The sequence below is a fragment of the Seriola aureovittata genome, chromosome 8 (assembly GCF_021018895.1).
Source record: "Seriola aureovittata isolate HTS-2021-v1 ecotype China chromosome 8, ASM2101889v1, whole genome shotgun sequence".
NCBI lineage: Eukaryota > Metazoa > Chordata > Actinopteri > Carangiformes > Carangidae > Seriola > Seriola aureovittata.
The window spans coordinates 3,272,010-3,298,173 of record NC_079371.1 but is presented as its reverse complement, the minus strand read 5'-3'; the positions used below and the strand labels follow the sequence as shown (position 1 = coordinate 3,298,173).

General features: G+C 39.7%; 1 protein-coding gene across 4 annotated transcripts in view; it reads left to right on the top strand.

Annotated features, from left to right (window-relative positions):
- Window positions 1–26,164, top strand: part of fstl5 (follistatin-like 5) — a 165,936-nt gene that overhangs the window by 85,173 nt on the left and 54,599 nt on the right. For 2 of the 4 annotated variants that reach the window (XM_056382848.1, XM_056382849.1), the window contains exons 6-9: window positions 2,082–2,202; window positions 17,963–18,129; window positions 22,145–22,156; window positions 25,795–25,915. In XM_056382848.1, coding sequence (XP_056238823.1) covers window positions 2,082–2,202; window positions 17,963–18,129; window positions 22,145–22,156; window positions 25,795–25,915 — 421 coding nt within the window. The remainder of the gene's footprint in view (window positions 1–2,081; window positions 2,203–17,962; window positions 18,130–22,144; window positions 22,157–25,794; window positions 25,916–26,164) is intronic. The other 2 variants (XM_056382850.1, XM_056382851.1) reach the window with 1 other exon arrangement.

Here is a 26,164-nt window from a genome sequence, read left to right as displayed (position 1 = left end):
AATGCTTAAGTTGTTTGAGCTCGAAGTGCAGGGTGTTGCTTATTGACAAAAGATGAAAGTGAAGGAAGACATTCATGCAAATTAAATTTTGTTGTGAACAAGCCCTCAAAAGAGCACTACACAAGCAAATCACACTCTTATCAGCAGCTGAAAGTACAAAACCACGGCTGCCACCCTCATGCCCTTAAGCGCCCTTTATAATTGGAGCATTCTCCGATCTCATTTGAAATTCTAGGATGGAAATCCCTCATCCTGGCTTACTTGACTTGCCTAGAGTGTGCACATGAAGGGGCACAGGGAGCAATTGTCACTGACCTTTGAGTCTTGGGTGCACTTTTAAAATGTCAAATCAAAACTTGTTTTTTCCCAAATGCATCGCTTCTATTTATTATAAAACCAAAGACAGAATGCTTGAAATTATACAATACAAAAACTCATTTCTGCGATTTTCCCAGGCAAAGATTAATTTAAAGGTATTTAAAAAAGTTTTTCAACTAAAGAAAGACAAAGAAAGAATTCTTGTCCATATATAAAAAAAAACATTTGAGGGTTTTCACGGTCATAGCCTTTTTTCCTTTCACAGAAGTACAGAGAGAGTCTTTTCTTCTGTTCTTGATATTGTTTGGAAAAGAAAATTGGAAATTTTCAATTATGAAATGAGTCTTAGAAAGAGATGACCTCTACTCACACTTAACAGTATATTGAGGGACAGAATAGGTTTACTGAATGCGCAAATCATTTAAAATGTGAGAGACGGCATTAAATATCTTTTTCCAGGAGCCACACACAAGTTCTGCACTACAGTAAACCATTCAGCCAACAAAGCCAGTGACTTCACCACCTGCAAAAAGAAAGAAGGATCAGAGAGTCAAGAATATTTTTGTATTTTCTTTTTTTCCCCCCTTCAGATCTGCATAAGTGATCATTTATACATGTTAGCTCGGCTTTGCTTTGGTTTAGATGTAGATGAACTATGAATTATAAAATACTTACAAGAATCTTTTGCAGATGAGATCAAATGACTAAAGTGTGTGAAAGACACAGGCAGCTCTTCTGTTGTGTACACTACGGTTATTTGTCACTTGGAGTGTTTCTAGGATAGACTAAAGATATGCCGTTACAGGTGACTCTTTATTTTTTATTTTTTGTGAAGGAAAGCGCACTGATCCGATGGAGGAGGCATGATGTATAAAGCTGTCCCTTGTGATCAGCATTTTGACTGCTGATTCAGTATGATGGATGTTTTACTGCCAGGGCCAGGCAGAGGGTGTTGGATAGGATCATGCTTTAGCAGGATGATGATGAAACCTGCACAGTGTTTGGGGCCTTTTCACCATCCATTGTGACAAAACTTCAGTGATTCTCAGTTCAGCTGCAGTAAACTGACAGTTCGTACTCTGTGTGTGTGTGTGTGTGTGTGTGTGTGTGTGTGTGTGTGTGTGTGTGTGTGTGTGTGTGTGTTTCATCTACTTTCACATTCAACACATAGCTTTGATTAGGCACATACTGTGGACTCATTAGAGATTATATCCACACCTTTCGTAGTACACAGTAAACAAAATAAATACATTTACTGAAGTACTACACATAGGTACAGTTTTGAGATACTTGCACTTAACTTAAGTATTTCCATGGACACTCCATGGTACTTCTTATTCTTTATTTTATATAAAAATCCCAATGTTTTTTATTTGTCTTCCTCAGGGGTTCACTACGATACATATGTATTTATCTATTACAAACTTTCAAATCATTGTCTTCACTTTTTAGTCATAATCCAAGGGATGCCTTAAGGATGGAACGAGGGTGTCGCACAGTTTGTTTGTTTTTTTAAATTTTGCCACAAAAAAGAGGCTACTTTGACATGAACTACGTTGTTTATAATGTTTTACAAAAAGAAATACATTTAACCTATGAATATGTTTATTTTGTGTTTATATTTAGTTATATTTTTTCTTGTTATTGTGAAGAGATTATGGGTTTTGGTTACATGTTAATAAACATACACTGACTCAAATTTAACATTAAGACTAAAAAATACTGTCCACCTTCTTTAACCAATCAATTGATTCTCATTGAAGGTCATCAAGCAAGAGGGTCTGTCCAAGGATTTCTCTGAGTGCACATTGTTTGACCTTCTGAAGTACAATGATGTCAACGATGACGAGCACCTGACAAAAGACGAGTTTTACACAGCTTTTGGTGAGTACAAAGTTTTGTTAGCAAAATATATATATATATTTTTTTGTGATAAGAGAAATCCTATTCCAAGTTTCGCAAATGCAAAAAAGCCTTAAAACAAGAAGGAAAAGCGACGCCATATCTCCGCGTCCTCGTTTTCCATTGACATCATCGGAGAAAACTAAATTTCTCAGTCATTTGATGGTGACAGTTGATCATAATTCACCTGGACAGTAATGCAACAATCATAATGATCAACCTGCAACAGAAAGGGAACCTTGAAACCATAGAAACGACAAAAATCTGTTAGAGCTAAGAACCCTGGGAGAAATCTTTTGAACACGTCATTAATATACATTTATACTCATACTTCTGTTCCTAGTGCTTTTCTTTTACTGACATGAAATATAAGGCGTCCGTCTTTAAATGTAGAAACCTTATGGTCGCCGTGAAAGACGGTTTAATTACATTTTGATTATGTTTTACTTTGAAATCTGAGGAATCACAAACTTGGTCTTAAGATCTGAACAGTCTCTTGCATTTCCTGGGAAACATGTTCCATGTTTCAAAGTTAAGGTGGTGATAAACTTGGATTAGTGTTTGATATCTCGCCAAAGGTTTACTCACTTTGAACTCCATATTGTTGCCGGCTGTACTGACGGTCTTCAGATGTTTGATTCGCTGGGATGGATGGATAAAGGATTTAAAACTGGAGTTGGTGCCAAAGGAAGCAGGTCACAGCTCCTGTGAAACAGTAGTTCAAACCAAAGCCCCCCCCTCATTAGGAAACATAATGATGACAGGTGCTCTGCCATATCTGAGTCGCACCAACAACTGTGCACCAATTTCCTCCCTTTGTTTCCTCCTCATGCTCTCTTTCATGGTTCTTCACTGTCTGACATTTTCAGTCAGCTCAATATCCTCTGACAGAATATCCTCTGACATTTGGCTGGCTTGACACATTTAGTAGTGGGAGAGAATTCATAATCAACCTTCATCTCATCAGCTCTTTGTATTTAAAGCATTTCTCAGAACAGATAATGAACGAGTCACAAGAGCAAATGGCGAAGTGAAAGAGTCTCACCTTGTCTGCTAATCCCCACATCATACATGAAATGTGTGGGAGCAAACCCCTTCTGGCAAACCACGGAAAGAAAGGGACCGGAGCCAATCCGGGGAGAGCTGTGCTTCCTTGAAGAGTTGGGTTGTGCGAACTCCAACTACTTCCTATTCAGTTTTCAGATCTTCCAGCTTAACTGCTCACAAAGGAATGGGAAATTATATGTGAGTAAATCTCTCCTTCTGGGGCAGTTTCTTTCAACCTGTTTCATTCTTCTCTTTCACCGCTTCTTTTCCTATTCTTTGTGTTCATGATTCCACTTGATGTTGTTATTTAGCAACAATGAATAGCTGTCCAAATATATCAATGACTCGCTGCATAACACATTTCTTTAAAACTCTTGATTGAGGATTGCTCGTTTATGTCGGTGAAAAAGAAAACTTCATAAAACAAAAAGGAGCGGTTTCATTCAGGCAACAATGTGCTTAGTATGACTGAAGTAGTTTTTATGTCTTTATCAACAACTCTTCTTGACTCATGCTCAAGATTTTCATGCACTCTAGTGGAGCACTTGAAGCCATTTCACCTCTGTTCACCCAATGCTGAATTTAGATGAGTGTTTTACATACTTAGAGGTCATTGTAGTTCTCAGCGACTGTCTTCTGCACTTCATTCATGTTGAACCTTTCTTCACTTCGCTAAATGCTTAGGTGTTTTAAAGATAGGCCTTCTGTATTCCTGCGAGGCAGCTGAGAAAGAAAGGCTGATAATAAGGTCACAAATTCACCTTCTCTGGAGACTAACAGCTGTATTCAATATTTCAATTCACCTAATTTCAATAGAACTCTATTTATCCAACCAAGGAAGATAATGTAGTCATGGTGCAAAGGAGCAGACACATTAAAATCTTTCACTTGTGGTGTGATCCAAAGAAAAAAGTACGCTGATGGTAACTCTGGGCCAGACTAGCAAAGTAAAAACTGAAAGCTGCATAGCAACATAGAATTTAAACGAGATATCTCTCAAACGGACCCGTGGAAAACCTACCCGAGCCCGATGTGCATAGATTAACTTTCAAAGAAGAGCTCTGAGGGACCAAGAACATCCAGACGGACCTGATTAATTCATTCAATTAACAAGCTGAAATATAAATAAAATAATGTATTAAGAATGAATGTACAATCATAGAAACTAAAATAATTATTTGTTTGTATGCTACAAAGACAAATTTCTGTCAATAATTGAAAGTCCTGTTTCCACCTCCTGCACCAACAGTAAAACGTTCTCTAGCTGGAAACTGGCCGATAGAATCACAAAACACAGTTTTCCATCTAATTTAATATTTCTGACTTAAGTTCCAAAAAAACATTTAACTGCATCAATCCTGCAGACTACTGATTCTCCTAAGATAAGCATGGCTTCATTTCCCTCATCAGAACAATGTTCCTGTGAACAGTTCACAACACATACTAATCGTGACGTACCACATGATCAGAGCTGATAACGCATATGCTGGGGTTCATTTGGGTCCAGTCATGTATTGGACATATTGACACACAGACCCGAAACTGGCGGCAGTAAAATTAGGCCCAACCCAACCTGATTGGAGTAGAATTTGGACCAGATCTGACTGAAGTACTGGGTCGGGTGGATCTGTGAAAACCTCTGATCCATATCCAGTTGAAAAATCACCTGTATCACCACCATATCACAGTGCTGCATTATGTACATCGCCCTGACAACCACGATCATCTAACATAATCTATAAGAGTCACATTAGGAAATAAAAGCTAATTGGAAACGCATTACTTTTTATGATGGTATTGAATCGACTAAAAAACACTAGTCGGTCAGATTTACTGAGCATGGCCAATCTATTTTATTACTGTTGGTGCTCTTCCACATACAGGTATAAAACAACCATAGCATATTACACTGTTAGAGCTACATCTTTCTTTTTTTATTTCTTTTTAAAAAAAAAAATGTTCCTGAGTGGATGGATGTGCACAGCTGTTGACAAAATGCAATTATAGGCACTTCGATAATGGCTTGAATCATAGACTTCAACTTGAATTACATTGTCTCGTAGGTTGCAGACGTAGCCATGAGAGTAGCAACGCAGTGGAGAGACATGGAAAGAATGCTTGGAATTATTTGGTCTTGTAGACCACGGTCACAGTGACTGAGGCGAACATGCATGGCAGTCATTGCAATCATAATCTGTGAGTGGCAGCAATAAAAATCTATGCAAATACTTTAAGCGCTGTCGTAAACTGAGCACCGTCATACAGTAAATCCGTTGATCCAGTGTGTCCAGAATTATGACGCAGCTTGGAAACGAACAGCAGCGAATTCAGACTGACTGCCCATGAAAATGGCACCTGTCTGACTACTCTGCCAGTAAGGACCCATCGCACACCTTTGTGGAATATTCAAAGCGTGGCAACATTGTTTGTCAGGACAGAAGATAAGACTTTAATGTCCATGCATTATTCATTCCTCCTTTGCATAGACAAGAAGGGGGTTGAGAATCAATTTGCTTCAGCTTGCAGTAAGGAAACTGTCTGGCAGAAGTGATGTCTTTTAATTAGATGATGTTACAGATATGAATGATGTCTGCCACGCTACTGATAGTCAGCTCCTTGTCATCGTTCAATAATTTGGTGAATGATGGCCCGCTGCATCATGGGTAAACAGATAAGGTGCCATCTATCATAAAGTGTCATTAACTTTTGGTAGGAGTGTCACAGTACATTGGGGCATTGACTGGCAGACATTAACATCAACTATATGCACTACCAAGATAGAAAAAAGTAGCATTGTCACAAACCTTCAGTGTTACACCATTAAAGGCACAGCAGCTACCTTAAAATGACTTCACTCAAGTATTTATAAAAATGTAATATATATTATGAATAATATTGATATATAAAGCACAATAATTAGACTTTATGCTGTCAGTCAGTAAAGCTGAAATATAATTATTGCATTTCAATAAATAGAGGTTAATTTGTGCTGTAAATATAACCGTCATGGTTGTGCCTATGTATGTCGTAATCTGGAAACATTTCTGCATTGCCGCTGCATCCAATACTTTCCTCACTGCCTCTGTAGATAGTTGGAACCACTGTAGTGAAGTCGATGCTGAGAGGGATGTCTGTCATCTGCAGCACACCACTCTGTGATCACTGCCAAATAAACTTAGGAAAAGGTCATGCTCGCAGTTTGCCAAGTATTATCTCTACCTAAATATAAAAAGGGAGTCTGGAACATAGCACACCTGATGTTCGACTTACCAGTGAGTATATCTGATTTCAGGCGGCATATCCAGGCAGTGTAAGCAATGGACGGTGTGTAATGGGTAGCTTAACATTAACCAGGTTGGGTAGCATTTTAAAAGCTGCTACACGTGAGGCAGACTGTGACTGCATCCTTGTGCCAATTTGCTTTTTAAGCCCTTTGAAGTTGGCTGGGCAATCACAGGGTGCTTTGCTTGTGCACCACACAGTTTAAATGTTATTAGTTTGGGTACACCTACTAAATGCATTCTCCAAGCGTCTAGACGCACTGCTTCAGAGACAACAATGAAAATGAATGTGCAAGTGCTTGGAAAGAATCCTCTGTCTGAATGCTCCCTCAGGCTAGTTTGTTAGCATTAAACCTCATCCCCAACAAAACCTCCTCTTAAGTCCATGCACTGCAGAGTTGCAGTGCACCTTGCTTTTTAAACACATGCAAAAGGCCTCGCTCCTTATTGTGGCTTCATTTAAACACTCTGCCAACTGCAGTAACAGAAGTTGTTCTACTTTATGTATTTCACTGTTATGACTACAGTAGATTATTTATTATTAAGTATTTGTTCAGCACACATTATTTAGCTGAGTCACAGTAATGACCTTAATGGTGGAGTTGTAAAGGCTATTTGTGCTGCACTACGGGTCGTATCTCACACCTGTTTGTTGTTCTTGGGTGCCAAGGTATTGATCTGAACCCTGACACCACCTGACAGAGCACACAGCCCGGAGATACAGCTCTTTGATTTCTGCTGAGGCTAGGGGCCTTGGAGTGCCCGTCGGACTCCTGAGGGACTGGCGGCAACTTAAGATTGACTCTAATGTGATCCATCATATTGTAATGTTGTAATGTGGCCATCACAGATTGCATGAGTTCAAGGTGAGAGTGGATATTGTTTCTATTAAGGGCAACATCAGCATCTACACTATATGTTAATATCAGGGATAATCCTCCACCGTCTACACAGTCAAGTGAACCCTCTGGACTAACTCCAAGTTACAGTTATGAACAAACACAATTTATTTTAACTAATAACACACTATCATTGTATTGTTTTTGTCTGTCATTAAGATATTCACAGTGTAGCCCGGAAATAGGATGTCAACCCCTCGGCTTATGGCATTAACAAAAGCTGATTGGAGTCAGACATTATCACACCTGGAGTACAATCAATGAAAGGATTGGAGCTGACCAAGGTCTCTTACAGGATAATGTCAGGGTGGCTGTGCACCTGCTGAACAGTAGAAGTATCAAAGAAGAATCAAATTAAATCTAGACTTTAATCCAGTAGAGATGCTTATAGAATGACCTGGAGAGAGCCGTTCACGTTCCTAAGAATAAAGCCGAACTGAAACGGTTCTATATGGTTCAGACTTCCTCCTGAACAATGTGCAGAGCTAATCAGCAGCTACTGGAACAGCTTGATTGAGGCATCGACTGACAGTTTAAGTGGCAAGGGGAGAGAAAAGGGGGCCTTGCTGCTGAATTTATGGTGAGGGTTATGTTTTCTTTTTCTCTTGAGGTCACAAGAGGGACATTTTGGTCAATTGACAGGTCCTTGGGCCAGTCATAAGGCCATTTGGGCTGCGAAATGACCCATGGAAGTGGCACATCACTGCACAAACAGACGGCATCCAGGTTTCAATTAAAGGGTTTTTTCTCTTTTTAAAGGGAACTGTGGCAACTAAAACGTCACGATTACATTGAGAAATTAATCTCCCCACAAGATCCTTTTAGTACCTGTTGTGAAGTTTTTAATCCCATCACGTGATTCTCATCAGCAGATGGTACTTACCCATTTGTCGTTCATGTTGGCTTTAAAATCCAACATGTAATAACAAAATGGTTCCTGTGGTGAGATTGTGTTCTTAACTGTTTTGTTTTCAAGGTCAACAGTGAATTCTGATTTGTTTAAAGTTTGCTACCTCATGGATTTGCTAATATTCAAATACAAGTCTAAGCAAATTCATATATCAGCCTTTTGAATGTAGTTTGCTTAGGGGTAGCATATCAATTTGTGGCTCTTTAGTTGTGATGTTCTTTTTGCATTTCTATTTGATTATTATCTTTTCAAAAAATAATTTCTTTAACATTTGTTTGTCTACTTATTGTTTCGTTTTATGTCATCTTCCTTCTCATTTCCTTTTGTTTAAACGCACAACAGCTTTAATCTTGTGCGTTTCCAAGTCTGGTGTAATCCCTACTTTTGCAGAAAGTTTGCCAAGCTCAAAAATTAGTTGACTTACAGTCTCTACTTCTGTGAAGATCATAATTACACATCCAAACCAACAGCCGGGCCTCTTTCCGTCAATGTGTCTTCATTAAGTTTGCTGTTACTTGGCACCCATGGCACAGCAACAATTAATGGTTACGCAGGCTTTTACTTGTCAGAACCCCTGCTGAGCCTTCCATTCACAGGCTGAGAGAAGTGGTGTTAAAACGGTTTCATAATTCATGGTTCATTCTCCAACATGTGACTTTTCTATCTCCAGAATGTATTAGAGAGATTTAAAAGAAGTTCAATTACTTTTTCTTTTCTTTTTTTTTTAATTCTTAAGTGATCCTCAACCGAAGTACAAGGGCCAATTTTCTCAGCAATTCTCAAGGGAGGATTGTTCTTTCCTTTGAACTAGATGACAATTATATATTCACTAAAAACAAAGCAGTTTGTTTTTTGTGATAATAGAAAAAGATTATTCCATTACCACATAATGACTAAAGTCACCTATAGGCTCCTCGTTTACATTGTCTACAGCACAAAGTTTGAACTATGCATCAAGTGAAACTAGACACGTACATCCGGTAGAGTTTATTCATGTCTTTGGCTGGTCACTGATAAGAAGCAAATGTATGTATTTGTATCATTGTTGTGGTATAAACCCAACAAAGTGAGAGGGAAGATTTTATATATCCAGCTGCTTTAAACTCCAGTGTGTGACAGGAAAAGTCATTATCCATGAAATAAGTGATATGTTTTGTTTTTTTTGTTTGTTTTTTTTTTCATTTTTATCAGCAGCAACAGAATTTCAAGTGTTACATCTCAAAGAACATGATAAAATATAACTGCCAGAATTAAAAATGTCTTGACAGAACAACATAACAGAATAAAAGATAAAAGACAATCCACAACAGCAGTCGTTCCATCAGTCCACATCCACTCCCAGGAGAAGTGTGTGACTCTTCAGGCCCCCAAGTCTTTTTTTTTCTTCGTGTAATCTCAACAGGGAGATGTACAGATCACACAATTTCCAATACGACTTTGTTGTGAACTTCCCTTCCTTTGTATCGATAATGATCACTTAAGGGCCCGAGTGTGAGTATGAGCTCTTAGGTTTCACTACAGCCATGAGCAGCAACGGAAATATAAATGATACTAGATAAAACACTGCTGTTTACTTCTTGTAAACCCCTGATGGAGCTGACTTCAAAACAATGTTTGTCCTTTTTTGTTGAATTTCTGATGTTACTCAGCCTGGTAAAGACCGGTGACTGCCCTGCTGCTGACAAGGCAGCTGCTTCTGAGGACAGTGACGCTGTGAGAGGTCACAGTCTTTTTGGATTCAATGAATGAACGCTTCAGTAGCGCTCAACCGCCACTGAGGGGTCAGGTTTAAATTCCCGGTATGGAGAAACTCTCTCAAAATATATTTTATGCCCTCTGACTGAGAGAGGTTCAATGTGCTTTTCTGGCTGTCAGGATTGTTAAGCAGTTGAGTGTAAACAGATTGCTGCATTCATCCTCCTCTCTCAACATTTAACATCTCCTGTCAACCAGCAGAAGGTGTTGACATGCACTATTTGCAGTCGTGCAGCTTCTCGAGTGCGCTGTGAGACTGATGCTGGTGTAAAACTAGTTGCCCGATAGCAGCAGACAGTTGGATGGAAGCTTGCTGCATTTCCAACAGGTAAAGCTGATTGATGCAGATGCTTAATATCCTAACACACACACACACACACACACACACACAAACATTTAAACTGATTTTAACTGATTGCACCTCAGATTAGTGAAGGAACAGGCATCACTCAACATTAAACCCTCGATAAAATAAATGCTATAGGTTAAGCACTCTATGATTTCTATTTCGATGATTTTCTTATTGCAGTAAGATAGTTGGATTTTTCATTGGTTGTTTTCCACAAGGTAGCAGTGATAAAATTAGTCCAATTAGAGCTCCTCTTAGGTTCTGTTGCATACTAATGCTGGCCTTCCCTCAGGACGTCTCCCAACAGCTGTTTTGGAAACAGACTTGCGGCTGATAAGCCAGCGGTAATGCGCTCACCATTTGGCCAGGCCATTTGTTAATATTTTACAGTCATCATGATATTTGTAATGTTTGTGGGAGGAGAGAGGAGGTGGGTAATTATAATCTCCTCACCCTTTACCTAACAAGTTATTTTTGCATTTTTAAGCAGTAATGCAGCAAAAACCTTCTGCTTCACTAGAAGCAGAAAGATGAGAGTAGAGATGCTGATAGTTTCTAAAAGACTGGTCACTGTAGCTGTGCCTGGAGTATTTTCCTTGGATTGGGACCGTTCAAAGCATTATAAAATAATCTCATTTAAGTGGAAAAGCTCAGATTCAACATCAAAGGTATTTCTGCCCTCAAAATGATGCCAAAGTTCTTTGACCTAAAGTCAAGCTCCAGAGTTTTCCACGTAAACAAACACACATTTATTTACACTGATGAATTCACTTGTGCAGATAGTAGAGTACGACTGTCTCAGATGATGTTGACTGAAGTTATTACCTTCAAAATGCACAGAAGGTCTTAATTACAAGTCTGTGATGTTGAGATAAAAAGACGACGTTTACATCTGTTCTTACGTCTTGTTTTTCAGTTTTTTAAATTTGTTTATAAGACACACGGTAGACAAGAAAAGTGTTTGATTACAAAACCCAAATGGTCTCATGAAGGTCTCATCAAAAAAAACAAAAAACTAAATAAGATCAAACTATTAGACACTGATAAATAACAGCTGAAATTAAACTGAATCAATACCTTTAAGCATTTACTGCTTTTCTCATTTTATTTGGTTGTTTAAAACACTTTGTTGAAAATACTGCTATAAATATAAAGTTCATTATTATTGTTAAATCTCAATGTCAATGGAGAGGAGGCTCCCAACCTCTAATCTAATTTTACAGGCCTGTAAAATTAAATAAAAGGGGCCATCATAACATGAATTTATAGTGGCCTGCGCAGAAAAGAAAGATGGTGGATAGTGTTCACATACAAATCCTCAACTAGTGAAGCTACAGGACAAATGCGGTACACAGTGAAAGTGAAATGTGAGACAGTCCACGCTTGGAAATATTGCAATCTTTTGTAAGTTAGATAGGGAGAGTTTCACCCAACATTGTGTGAAGGAGAAACAGGCAATATTCAGACAAAAGAAACAGCTCTACTTTGAATTTGAAGAGCATACGCTACAGAAATGATCCCTAAACAATCATATAAATACCCAGTACAAGATATGCATTATAATCTGCCACTTATTGTTGGAATATTTTCATAAATACAAAGTGAGGACCAATCCTTGGTTGTTTGCCGAGAACTCTCTGCATGTATTAAGAAAAAGCTGTATCGTAAAAATGTGTATGTCTATTATATATAAATATGTTTTTATATAAGAAATTGTTTTTGAATGTTGAGTGTTTGTTGTAGGTTGAGGATCATTCTTTTATGTCAGTCATGTTTTTCTCTCTTCTATATTAATATCTAACAGTCAATAGCTAAGAGGAAATACAACCTCTCCAGCTCTCCCTGTCAGCTCGTCTGTCTTTGAGTGTACTTTCAAATCACCTGATTAGTGTTTCGTGATTGTTTTCTCGTTGTGCATGAAGCCACTTTGTTAGTGTGACTCGTGGCAGCAGTTCAACATTGAAAGCAGAAATAAGCTACAAGGGGAGTATGTGAGCTGCAGCGTTCAAACTATTTCACTAAGTCCACTGAGTCACTCTTCTGCAGTATCAAAAACAGAGACTCCATTCTTCTTGCTTTGGGAGAGAGTTTGCACAAATCAACTCAGTCAAGATCAGAGCGTGTTCACAAGGATGTGTATTCTGTTTTTGCGGGTGTTTTTTTCCCCCTTTTGAGTCTTTTGCTTTTTGGGCTATGAATACTCAGCATCAGGGAAAATACTTTTATTTCCACTTCAAAATGTCAAATTCAAAACAAATGGGGCTACACAACCATTCAGCCTAGTAATATTGAACATCGCTGAGAGGGAGAAAAGAGAGGGAATGTGTTAGAGGAATGAAAGAGTTGGTGAAGAGAGACAGAGAAAGTGAGCATGTGTTTGAGAAAGAGAGCGACAGGGCATGATAGAGGATGGAGTAAGGAGGTTGGCTGAGCAACCTTGGTGCAATTTGTCTTCATGCAGCCGGCCCCTCACAACGTCCTGTAGGCCCAGGCTATTTTCCCTGACAAGCTTGTTGCCTCCGGTGCAATAGGTGATTTACCTCTCACCGTGGCACTGACCAACATCCCATTCTGGGAGAGGAACAGAGTAAATCAAAAGTCTGGACTTTCCCGTTAATCACTAATTACAGGTTGGCCGGTGAAGGTTGATCCTTCCCAGGAGTCTGAGTCCCTCAGGCCTCAAATCAGACCAAAAAGAGGAGCCAAGGCCACTTCTACCTCTGATAAATCTCTCACAGAGGAGGTGCTGGACTCAAAGTGCTTGAGTCGGCTCCAACAGCCCAGACTCCCATCTCTCCCAGGAGTTTCTCATTCAGGTCGGATTCTAGCCCTGACTTCCTTCTTCCCTCCCCTCCTTCCTCCATCCAACAGCTAAAGCTATGATGGAGCCAGCCCGGGCGTCTGTCGCCCACTTTCTTCTTTAAATTCTCCCTATAACTTCACACATTTCTATCCCCACAGGGATCAGCGGCAAATCGAGTTTGTTGCTCGCAGCGTATTCCAAAAGCATTAAGATACAAGGGGGCTGTAATTGAACGGTTAGGGAGGACATTATTGAAGGAGATTTTTGTCAGCGTATCCACCTACCACCACCTCAACTCCATGGAGAGAGCCGGTTGGCTGCATGGTGTGTTGATCTGCTGGCTATAGTGTTATCAGTGTCAGGGGAGGAAGAGGATGCGTGACTGATGGAAGGTCCACTTTCCTTAATTCTCCCCTTCCTGCATCAAAGCTGTTTCAATGTGTTTGACTTTCCCTCCTGATTTCTCTATTTATGCGTTTTTTTTGTTTGTTTCTTTTTCTGATTTTTGTTGATTACTCTGCTTTAGTTTGTTTTGGTTCTTTTTAATTGACATTTATTGAGTTTAATCCACATTTTCTGAAAGCATTTTACGACTATTTAAACTCAAAATCCCTTTAAATCTCCACCAAACTGCACTGAATTTGCATATTATTGCAAGATGAGACAATTTAAATATAACTTAGTTTTGATTGGCCACTGAGCCCAGTCCCAGAACATGCACACAGCATGCTCTCATGCGCATCCTGAATAACTTGCACACAGAGGGGGCTAGTAATAAATTAATCTAATCGTTCTTTCATATGTAATAGAAAGGTTTAATTTTTATGCAGTAGTGTGGAGGTGAAATGTCAATGTGTGCTGCAGGTTTTGGAGTAGAGAGAGTTGTTATTTTACTTGTCACAGCTCTGTGATCTGAGAGAGACATTGGGAGTAATTGAATCTGAAATCATATCATACATGCTGCGTAGAGATGGAAATGCAGTCAATATGAGAAAAAAGATTGATGACAATTTTGAAAATTTAAAACTTCAAAATCCAGAAATCATCAAACCAGTGCCAACAAACATGAATCCCCAGTAGTCGGCCTTTATTTGAAAGAGAAAACGAAGATCAATCGCAAAGTTTAGTTCCCAAGCCGTCCATTGTAAACATCCATTCCAGTTTAAAGACATACTTCCTGGTTCACCTTACTCTACTTGCTGTATTGGTGACATTACCAGTGCGCTCACTTTTTGGCTTTACCTCCAAAATAATAAAGCGGTGAATAATCTGGCAGAACTATTGCTTGTTTACATCTTGTACTTTGTTGCTCTACTGAGCCTGTTTTCGTCATTTTCCCAGATCACAGCTGTTACTTTGAGTACGACGCTACATTAACCCGATTGAACAGATAGCCAGAGCTCCGAAAGTAAAAGCCAAGTTGTCTGTATTTGTTGTGTGTTGACATTTGCCATCCCAGCGGGTCCGTCATGTTATACGAATGAAACAACAGTCAGTTCAGCTACTTCTGAAGCAACACTTACTCACCACAGTTTAGGACAGTGTGAACTTAAGCTCTGGAGTTAAAACTTCTGCAAGAAACGTCCAACAGAATTTAATATTTGTCAAGTAGAGTGATGATGTGTAGGGGGTGATGTGTTGTCATTCTCAGTGCAGCAGATCTCACTCTGTTGAGTCATTAAAAAATGAGTGTGTTACTACTTTAAAATCTGTCTGTAAGCCTTTTTTTTTTTGAACATCCTGCTGAAGTTGGACCGAGCTGAAGTTGCTTCACTATGGCCTCACTGGACGGAATACACTTTTAATGAGACCTTGTGAAACCAGGAAGTTTTTGTTCTCCAACATTTTTTCATTTCCCTTCAGTCATTTTTCAGTCATCTTTGTGGCTATGATGTCTCTCATCTCACCCCTGCTGACTGCTGTTGTCATTTAGTTCATGCAAACAGCTCTTTACCGATCAAACGTGTTGCATCAAATGACTTCTGTCACTTTATGATGTCCATAGGGGAAAACATTTCAGGCGCGTTAGGAAGTTGGTTATTGCCTTTCATGTACCATTTAAACCCTTCCTTTTCTAGATCAGTACAAGTTATGGGTTATATTCATTACAAGAGGAATTTCCATCCAGGCAGGAAAGTAATGAACGAATAACTCATGTTTGATTTTTAGAAATGAAAGAAGGGATCATGAATAAATGTTTGAGACCTGTTTTCTCAGTTTCTTCTTGTGTGTATACGATGATTGAGTATGCATAATGATTTTATTTCAAAACATCATCTTTAAAGTCCAACTGTTAATTAAATAAATGTGCATCATCAAAATAGAAAGACATTCATATATACATCATTTATTACAACTTGCAAGAACATGGAAGTGGATTCTGCAACAAGAACACCTGGAATATATAATGCAATCTGATGTAACAGCCAGGCAATATACACTAGCTTCATAGAGCTGATAATGTTCAATCTTTGTGGACTTTGCCACAGAGCTGTCGGCTCAACTCAACTCAACTCAACTCTGTGGTAACTTTAACATTGATGGTGTTGCATTAAATTACATTATATGAAAAGATGTTTCTCTCTGTCTACAAAGCAGTAGACAAGGTTGGGCACAAATGGCTTTCTATTGTGTTTCACTACAATATGCTGTTTCTGTTATACGGCCTTCTGGGTATACATAATAACAGAAATGTGTTATGATATGATTTACAGATTAATGCGGAAGTATACCTTTTTCTTTTTTTTATATCAGCTTGGGTAAAAACAGATCTTCACTTAGATTTTAGGCCCCCATGTCCCCAGAAGCCATTTCCTGCAGGAGCAGTAAATTGATCACCACAGTTAACAGCAATGTTTCTATTAATGGAAAGTGAAGAGAAAAATAGGAAATGCGAAAATTAGAAAATGTAAATGAGCTGCTGATTATGCGCAACACCGGAGTTTTAAAAAAACAAAAGGGATTTGGGGGTTAAAGTACAGTGTTGGTGCTGCTTTGTATTTTAACGAATATGTTTTTACCAGGATGTTTCCACCTGTTAAATAATCAAATGAAAACAAGCTCCTTAAACACCAGAGACCACCATGACAAGCTAGATTCTCACAGATGACCACAGAGTTGCATCGACTCTTCAGCTAACAGTATAATCATCTAAAGTTGGCGGTATACTCCCACTCAGAAGAAACGGCTGTTATTAATCCTCTAATTTTGATGTAAGCCTGGCAGTGATTTGCCCGGGCTTAAGCAGGGTTTCATGGGGCCAAATGGGAGATTAAAAGTCTTAACTCTGAGCGTCCTGCTAAAAAGAAGTATGAGTTGTCTCATGGCTCCAGTCCGATTGGTCTGGATCTGACGGGCGAGCCAAGTTCACAGTTCAAAGACACAACAAGTGGCCCAAACACAGCAGATCAGTGAGAAGGTTAAAAAAAGCGTTCAGAGGCCATTGGTACAGGGCCACCGGAGTCATGCTGTAATTGAAGGTGCTCTCATCCTTATTCTCTGGGCTGTGGCAAGTGAACACTGTCTGCTGGACCTGCTCTTTCATTAGGTTTTGTATTTCATGCCCTTAGGAGCAGAACAAATTGAGTCTCTGTTTCCTTTTGCTCTGTTGCTCATTACCCAAGAGAAAGATTAAAAAGCATTCTCTCACAGGCCACGTTACATAATACCACCAAAAAGTGGATGAGTGTACATTGTACTCATTGTCTCATCAATACTGGACACACAAAAGGCATTAACCAACCATAACCACTCTGACCTCTCAGCAACCCCCGCCCTGGCTTTCCTCTCTGCCGATATTTGCTCTCAGAATAAGGGTGAAAATTAACTGTGGAGAACTCAGCCACATCTCATCATCACCAGAAACATGCTTGAAAAACTTTCAGGTTTTGCAGGAAAATTGAGGCAAGCAAAAGCAGCGATTCTGATCGAGGTCTAGAGCTGTGTTTCCATGGGGAAGCTCTCCTGGCAGCGCCGTGTTTTTTTTTTTTTTTCCCTCCATGTTGCTTTCATCAGAAAGGATGCACTCCTGGGCTTTTACAACAGCGTGGAGAGCCGAGCTTGTTTTAAACTCTCAGAACACTGAGCATGTTAAAAATATTCCAACTTCTAGTTAAAAAGCAGTGAGCTTCAGATGAGATCTCAGCAGTCAGTGGACCAGCAGCACCGGTGCTCCCCAGAAGTGTCTGCTTTGTTCTCTTAGCAACAAAGGACGTACATGCTAGAGGATACTCGGAGAGATGAACTTACATTATAGTATTATCACATAAATTATGCAAAGTATTTACAGAATATTAAACTTAATTCATTCCCCATTACTTAGAAAATTACAATAATTGTGCCGCTTCAGTGGATCTTTAACTGAACAAACATCTGCCTCCACAGCACAACAGCAGCTAATTGAGATGCTCATGTGTTTTTGTATTCTTGTTTTCAGGCTTCATTGAGAGAAAAATGTGAACATAACATGAATTCTCGCATTATGAAGTATCTCTGTGGGTTTATTCCTCTGAATTATGAGCCGTTACATGAAAGAGAAATCCATCATATTTCAGATATAAAGTGCAGAAACACGTTTCCTTCCCCTTGTTCATACGAAACTCGCTCAAATTAAAAGTTTTACAAAGAACTGGAGCTGCTGCCGCTTTCACTCAGTCTGTTTAACGTTGTGTCATTTTCTTTTTCTTCTCCCCTCAACAGATGTGTACCTGCTTACCCTTCCAGATGATCAGAAAGTGAGCGTCACCACGGTAACAGTTGGCCAGAGCGCCGTGTTGACTTGTGCCATCACAGGGGAACGGAGGCCTCCTATACAGTGGAAGAGAAACCATCAATATCTGAACTCCTTAAACCTGGAAGACATCAATGTAAGAACTAACTGTCATCTGATTAATTGTTACTATAAATATGTAGATCCTAATATAAATAGACACATTGGGACATAGATAAATACACTGATAGAATATGTAAGCAGCTACATAATGAGATTTATAGTTGAATTACTCGAACACATGCAGTGAACAGATCTAATTACTGCGTTTTCACGTTGTGAAGCGTCATCACTTTTTTAACGACAGTTTCAGAGACGAGCTGTAAATTTCATCCTATGTTTCGTTCTCATCATATTTCCACTTTATTTTTTTTGGCAGCGGCTCAGATTGTCAGCACTTTTTATTTGACTGTTGGCGCTGGCTTTGTATCGTAGGTCTGACAGTAATCCAGGATGTCAGTTTGTATTCTTGGTGTCTGTGTTTAGAGACTGCTGGGAGGGACAGGGATTTCAGACAAAAAAGGAAGATGAAGGGGGGGATACCAAAGGGGTTCAGCCCTAGAGGAAGGACCTACTTTTACAACTCGGTGAAAGCCTGTGTGTGTGTGTGTGTGTGTGTGTGTGTGTGTGTGTGTGTGTGTGTGTGTGTGTGTTAATCTACATGCGCGGCTCTAGACAGTCCACTGTGTCACTTTCATCCACATCAAAAGGAGCAAGGGTACTTATGTGGCGAGGTACAGAAAAGGCAGACCTCTCTCGCCTTACCCTTTTCCTCTTGTGTGTGTCAGGGCTGACCAAGATGAGTGTGATACTGCTGTGCATAATTAAGTCAACACTGTCGCAGTAGATAAAGGGAGACCCAGCGAAGCCGCTAATGTAACATTAAATGTTGATGACCCTTAAAATGAGTAAGAGGCGCCCAGCTGTCGCCAGTCATCCTTGGCACCATCAACTGGCTCTAAAGTAGTGTGCCGGTTCTGCTTGTTGATGATGTGTGATTCCCATAAAGAGCAGCTCCAAAGCGTGAGGTTATCTTTAGGCCGTGCATATGGGAGTCACAGTTCTTCCACCATTTGCCTTTTTCTATTATATATTACGATTGCTTTTAAGCAATTCATCGCCCAAAAAAAGATGAATGCAAGCGCCAGGTGTAACAAAAAAAAGAAAAAGAAAAAAGAAATGTCAAGTCAGATTATTTCTTAAAAACACTGAATATCTTTCTGAAGATTCGTAGGAGAAAAAAAGAAAAGGTGTGAGGTCTTTTAAGGTCAACGCAGGCTTTGATGTATCTTTCATATATTTTCTCCAAGAACTGTTTTACTTCTTCCCTCTTTTTATTTTTTAATTTTTTTAACAGATTCAATAGAAGTAGTTTTTGTTTCATCTCCTGATTTTGCCCAAAGACACATTGCAGTTCAGTGTCCCGACCAGAGGTGGTCTTTGTCTGTGCTTCACACAGCGTCATCAGTTTCTCCCGTGACTAATATCAGATCTTGCTCAGGTGTATTTTCAATTCAAATGTCACCTCAGGGATGAAAACTTCTGCTGCCAAATGCTGAATGCTGTTCAGTATGTCCATTGTATCCAAAAAACTGATTTGTCTGAAGTTCATCAATAAGTGGATTGGAGACGGCACATACTGTAGGTGAAGGACTTGTAATGACCTTATCCTTTGAAATTGTTGGATGTTTGTGCTTCAGAGCTTTTTAAAAATGGTTTTATGCTCCTTTTTCTAGCTTTTCACGTTGGAATCATACGCTCTTCATTTCTTTCCCTATTGTTAAGACAGTGGAAGGGTGAACAGGCTGCATTGGTAATAGATCAAACCTTGGCCTTTTGTGCTTTGCAACCATCATCCTCCTGGAGAAAGCATCAAAATTTGATTTCAGTCCTCAAGCATAGAACCTAAAGCTTGACTAAAAGATCACAGAGAGAACAGAGCTGGAAAAAAAGGAAGCAAATACCAGTTTGAAGATGTAAATACCCTGAGCCACGTTGGTATCCTCAGGATCTTTATGTTACCTGTGCACCTCTCTGTCTCTATGGCACACACAGCATCATGGCTGATGACGGAGCAGCTTCATGAAATGAGAGTGAGTTAAAATACAACGACTACCACTAAAACTACGACTAATCTGTTTCTTCAAACGGAGAGAGCGCGCTGTACTTCGCCGCTCTGGGTGTGTGCAGTTGTCAGATTTGATTTTTTTTTTTTTTTTGTTTGTGCCTAACAAAGCTTGAGCTTACAACCTCCACTAGTGCGCAGATATCACCTCCAGAGAACAGCTGCACTAACACTGAACACCACCAGCAAAGGAAGCAGCGTGAGCACTAACGGTCTCCTGTGGCTCATCAGAAAAACTGTGTGCAAACCACGCAGCGCCAGGAGAAACCACCGATGGAACACAAGCGGCACACCAACGCCGGCTTAATCCAGATTTATATTTGGCTGTGAGACTTCCAGTCAATCATTGTTGTTCCTTCCAGAGAGGAGAATGGATTTTGTCTGCACCTGGCATCCACAGACCCATTCTAAATTGCCTTGCAGACAATTTCTGTATAATTGCTGGCTGTTAATATTTGTGAGCATCCACTGCCAGCCTTAATTAGAGTCATATTCCTGTGAGTACACATGGGAGGTTTATGCATTCTAATCTCGCAGGCCTTCCCAGTTTAGAACGCGTTATTTTAGAGGAATTTTTTTTTTTTTTTTTTTTTTTTTTGGTCGACATTCAGACTTAGTGAATCGCGCATTAATCCCAGCGGTGCGCTTGTATCCCAGAGTTCAATAGAGCCTCTCTAAATTTTGACAAAGCAGCTTACTGTAATTCCATGAAGTTGACAGTTGCTGGCTATTGCATCATCATCCAAGGCTGTCAGTATTTCAATCCTCCCTGAGTGGCCGAGCAAAAGACACAGTCATGTACTGCGTGTGTGTGTGTGTGTGTGTGTGTGTGTGTGTGTGTGTGTGTGTGTGTGTGTGTGTGTGTGTGTGTGTGTGTGTGTGTGTGTGTGTGTGTGTGTGTGTGTGTGTTTGTGTATACACATTCATGTTTGTGTCTGGGGATGGTGAGTCTTGTGTTCCCGGAAATAGTTCCGAAGATGAAAACCGCATTTGATATTTTATAATTCTCAGAGTTTGGAAATAAAATGTCAAAGTTTGTTTAAAGATTTCAACTTTTTTTTAGAGCAATGTGTCCGATAGTCGGAAAAGTGAACTTGCAAGGTCACAAAAAAAAAATATACTTGACTTTGCACCAAAATCTTTAAATTTAATCATGAAAAAACACAGAACTGTTAAAAATAGGGAATATGTTTTGAGGTCTGTAGCTTCAGCAGGAATAGATACAGCGCAGGAAGCAGTACAATCAGAGCTCCATCTTTCCTCCCCTCCTTTCTTATCTCGTCCATTGGAATAGGTGTTTGCATCTCCCATAATGCTCTGTTCCTTGTGCTGGTAGTTTTCACTCTGCATAGAGAAAGTGAACCATATGTAACATTTAATGTGTGTGATTATTTATAATATCCGCATTCAGCTTTGATCAGTTTGAACCAGGCCACATAATCCGATCTGTATTCTTCCTGTGCTGTTTCAGGGGGATGAACAAATCAAGCTGTGCAACATTATATGGCAGATAACACATGAATCTTACTGAATCACAGTGGCCTGTTTCATTATATCTCCGACTTCTGTCAAGATGGGTTTTTCATTGAATTTATCATGTGGTCTGGGAGCCCAGAACCACACTCCCTACACTCACTCCTATACAATCCTGATGTTACACTTACACTGTGCTATATTCTGTACATAGTCTATAATAGGCCTGCAGCTAATAATGAGTTATTATCACGTAATCTGTTGGTTATCTATTTTAATTATCAGAAAACAGTAAAAAAAAAATTAGTTTCCTTATGACCAGTGTAATGTCAGAATTATTTGTTTAGTTCGACCGTAGTCCGAACCCAGTTGACTTTACGTTAAGACAAGAAAACACTCACATCTGAGAAGCTGAAACCTGGTTAATTAACAATCCATTTCTAATGCCTTTAATATCTTGTGATTGAATTAAACCTCTAAATGTTTGACGTCTGTTTTTTCCCCCCTCCTACAGATCCCGTCCCAGGTAGGGTGTTTGGGGTTTTTTGGGGGGGGTTTTCTTTTTGTCTCAACAAACTGACATTACCTCACTCATTTTCATTCCATTCACAAAAAAGCCCTCAAAGCTAGTGAAGTGCCTGCAACAGATGCATGATGCTGCGATCCACATCACAAACTCTGAAACGCAGCGAACAGGTTGTAGACATGAACATTATGTTCCCTCACTATCAAAGGATTCCACAGTAACGCCGTCGTTGTCATGCAGAAAGGTTAAAAGGGTTTGTTTGTTTTGTGTTTTCCTTTCTCCAAGTGTGTGAAGTTGTGCTGTTTTTTTGTCATCATGCAAAAAGGTTTACCAGACATTGGATTGAAGGTTAAACATGAAAATCTATTAATTTGAAAATTAAAACTTCACACAATCACAAAAGAATATTCGTCTACAAACTAGATTGTGATCACTGAAAGTTTATAGTTTTGAATCTTTGCAAGACCCTCAGTGTTTTAATCCAAATTACAAAAAACAACAACATATTTTCTCACTACCTGCGGTGCTGGCCCTCCACGCTGATAGTTTAGTTTTCTTTTATGGTCACGACATCAAAACAAATGAACGTCAACAACAACATCTCTCTCCAGAAACTGTCCCCAGAGCGCCGGACAGTTGAATTGTCCTTGTTAAAATGTCATTTTTTTCCACCACAGATCAAATTCCTTTCACTTCCATTGTCTTGGAATGGAGGCAAAAAATTACCAGTAGAAATCTCAAAACATTTGGCAGGTAAAACTGAAAGTATCTGCGTGGCTTGATACGACCAGAGGTTTCTATTTCATGTTCACACTGCAGGGTGTTTTCACTCAACGTAATGTGTTCCTCTCACGACGTTTCATGAGCTGGAAACTTCTTCAAAGGCCATTTTCTGAAATGCCTCGTCACTACCTGAGGTTAGCTATCCAATGAGGTGGCTCTTTAGTGCCCCTTCAGAGGTGACCTGGCACTGACAGCTTTATTAATTATAGTTTCTTGAGGGCTATGGCCTATTTGTAAATCCACCTTTACCTGCCCTTGTCTCCCTTCTCTGAGTAGTCCTACCCTGGTCTGCCTCGTCTGCAGAGAGCCGGGCGCCGGGTGCTGCTGATAGCTGAGGTGAGGTGGAGGAATCATGTCGACAGCCTCCGCCGCGGCTCGTTCCACCCCTCTGAGTTTCATTTCTCCCCCCATTCATTTTTCATTTAAGAGGGTGACACAATATGCTCTCAGCCCAAGGGGCCAAAACGCACCATCGATTTCCCCTCATATTGTGCGGCTCTGATGCTTCACTCAGGCCGAGCTGTTACCAAGCTCGTGGGTTAGATCGGAGCGCACCGGGACGAACTGATAAACACAGTGTACGCCTGTAAACACGGTGGCTGGCTCTCCTCGCTTGTCTCTAGACTTTTAAGGGGAAGCTGAATGCCGAGATGTAAACAGCCAGCAAAGATGTGATCCAAATGTTAAAAGCAATTTAATGAGAAAAGGCATTTATCTTTTTATGACCCCCCCCCCCCCCCCCCAAGAAAGAGGACTGGTAATTAAGGCCGAGTATTTTTTTTTTTTTGAAGTTGTAAGTTCAGTTATAAGAAATGAGGAGCACAGGGGCAGAGTCGTGGACATTCTTCAGAACAAAAGTTAACACCACTAAAGATATCTGAATGTTTTTTTAATGCATGGCAGCAATCAGGAATGAACACGTTTTGGCACTTGGCCTTCATCAAGTTAGCGGGGACGGAAGAGAAAACTCTAATGAGCGCCGGAGCAGGTTCATCTCTGAAAAACCACTGTGCTTTGGAAAGTGGTGAAACCTATTATTGTGAGCACAGTTAGTTCTTTTTGTTTCTAAAGACTTTCTAAAAGTGTGTAATTTACTCTAGATTTGAGTCTTCTGCCTCAAATCAACAAATTAAAACTTCAGAGATAATTTCAGTTCTAATATAGTTTTGCCTGCTTTGAGAATTATGTGAATATTTGACTATAACAAGAAACAAAACTGGGACAATGTAGGAGTAAAGTAATTGTTTGTCAAGAAAGAGACACATTAAAAATCTCACTCCTACTTACAGCAAAGTGAAGGAGTGAGTAAAAAATCAAGTGATCACGTACATTGATTGTTAAAGAATTGATAGTTAAACTGCATGAACGTGATTTTAGTTTAGAGTGAAATGTGTGAAATGATCTATCTTCTGTAGAAATTTTGATAAACAATTTAATATATAAAGATATAAAACTCTATAAATAGGTATAAAACAATAAAAAAAAACTGTCTGAAATGGAAAGAAAAAGAAATATTCTTTTGCACGGAGACGAGATTCGTCAGAGGAAACAGACGATAAAGGGACGTTAGCACCACAGTGACAAATACAGTTACCCTATAATGAAAAACATGCTGTTATAATTTAACATACTGCTTCAGGTTCGTTCATGACCAGTGCCTTACTGTACAGTCACTCCAAACCCACCTCCCCCTCCCCCTCCTCCCCCCCCCCCCCCCCCCCCCCCCCACCGCTGCAGCCATGTATGACCTTGACGGGCCGCTCGTAGCTTCATAGACCTCCTGAGGTCTGTAAGTGTATTTATAGGTATTTATAGGTTGAAAGAAGAAAAGCTTTTTACTTTTCCCTTTCATTCACAAGTGCAAATATTTTACAGTCACTTTAACAATATGGACCCGGAGAATATAAAACGTTGACTTTCATTTTAAAGAATCAACACCAAACATTTTATACACTTACTTTAAGACGCTATATACTTCAAAACCTCATTACAGTGTCTTGTTAAAATACCTTTTCATCGCAGTGTGGTCTTCACAAGGTCGCAGGTATTTGCTCTTTGCCACCATCGGTGGACTCATTAGCTTTTAGTGGGGGGGGGTTTCTCTCCCATAGCTTTTTGTTTGCTCTTTCTTTGTCCAGCACCATTTTCTTTTTTGTTTTTGTTTGCTGGTTAATAATCGTAACACAGCATGAATTAAACATGTTTCAGTTGCCTCTGCACAAGTTCACATCATGGATTGGTTCTGGTTTAATTACAGCTTTTGTTTTGCTTTAAATAGGCCACATGAGAATCAAAGTGCAACATGTTTTGTGTGTTTGTGTGGCACGCACGTCGACTAATACCCATTTTGTCCTTTTCAGGGGCAATGACATTTGAATGCAGCAGAAGTTATTTTGATTGAGTGTGTCTGCAGCACTACATTTCCCTGGTTTGTTTTGAAAGCAGTTAACACTGTGTCACTTTATACTAATCATTTATAGCCTCATTTTCCGTCAGATCACTTTCCTCTGATTGGAAAAATGACATGTACCAGAAGACAAATTTACTTAACTGTGACTTTCACACTTATTTTGCTCTGTTGTTTTTTGTGGCACCAAATGGCTTCAACTTGGACTTAGATTGATGGATATTGTTCCACATTGTGCCTTTTTGGATTATTGTTGTATTCTTCATTTCCTATACCATGAAACATGTTTATCTTCTCATCTGCACACGACAGGCTTGTTGCGTTCCCATTGAAAACAGCTCATTTCATCTCTAAATGCCTTCAACCGCCGCCGCCGCCGCCGCCTCTCGATCATCAGTTGTTTCTCTAAAGTCATCACAACTCTTTTCTGTGTCTGTCTGACTGATAGGACTTTGGGGATGATGGCTCATTATACATCACCAAGGTGACGACGACCCACATGGGCAACTACACCTGTCATGCCGACGGCTACGAGAAACTCTTTCAGACCCACACTCTTCAAGTGAACGGTAAGAGGCACATAGTGTTCACATAACACACTTTTCATTAAACTAATTTTACCCTCAACAGTGCAGCTGATGAGCTGCGTGTCTCTTTCCACTGTTAAAACACCCTTCGAGTAAACTATCGATGCATCTCTATCCATCAGCCACTGTAGCTGGCAGATTGCAGGTGTTAAAGACAGATACATTTGCTTTTGTTGTAAAGATTGACTGAATGTTATTGCTCTTTGCAAGGTGATCATCGGTGTGCTTTTA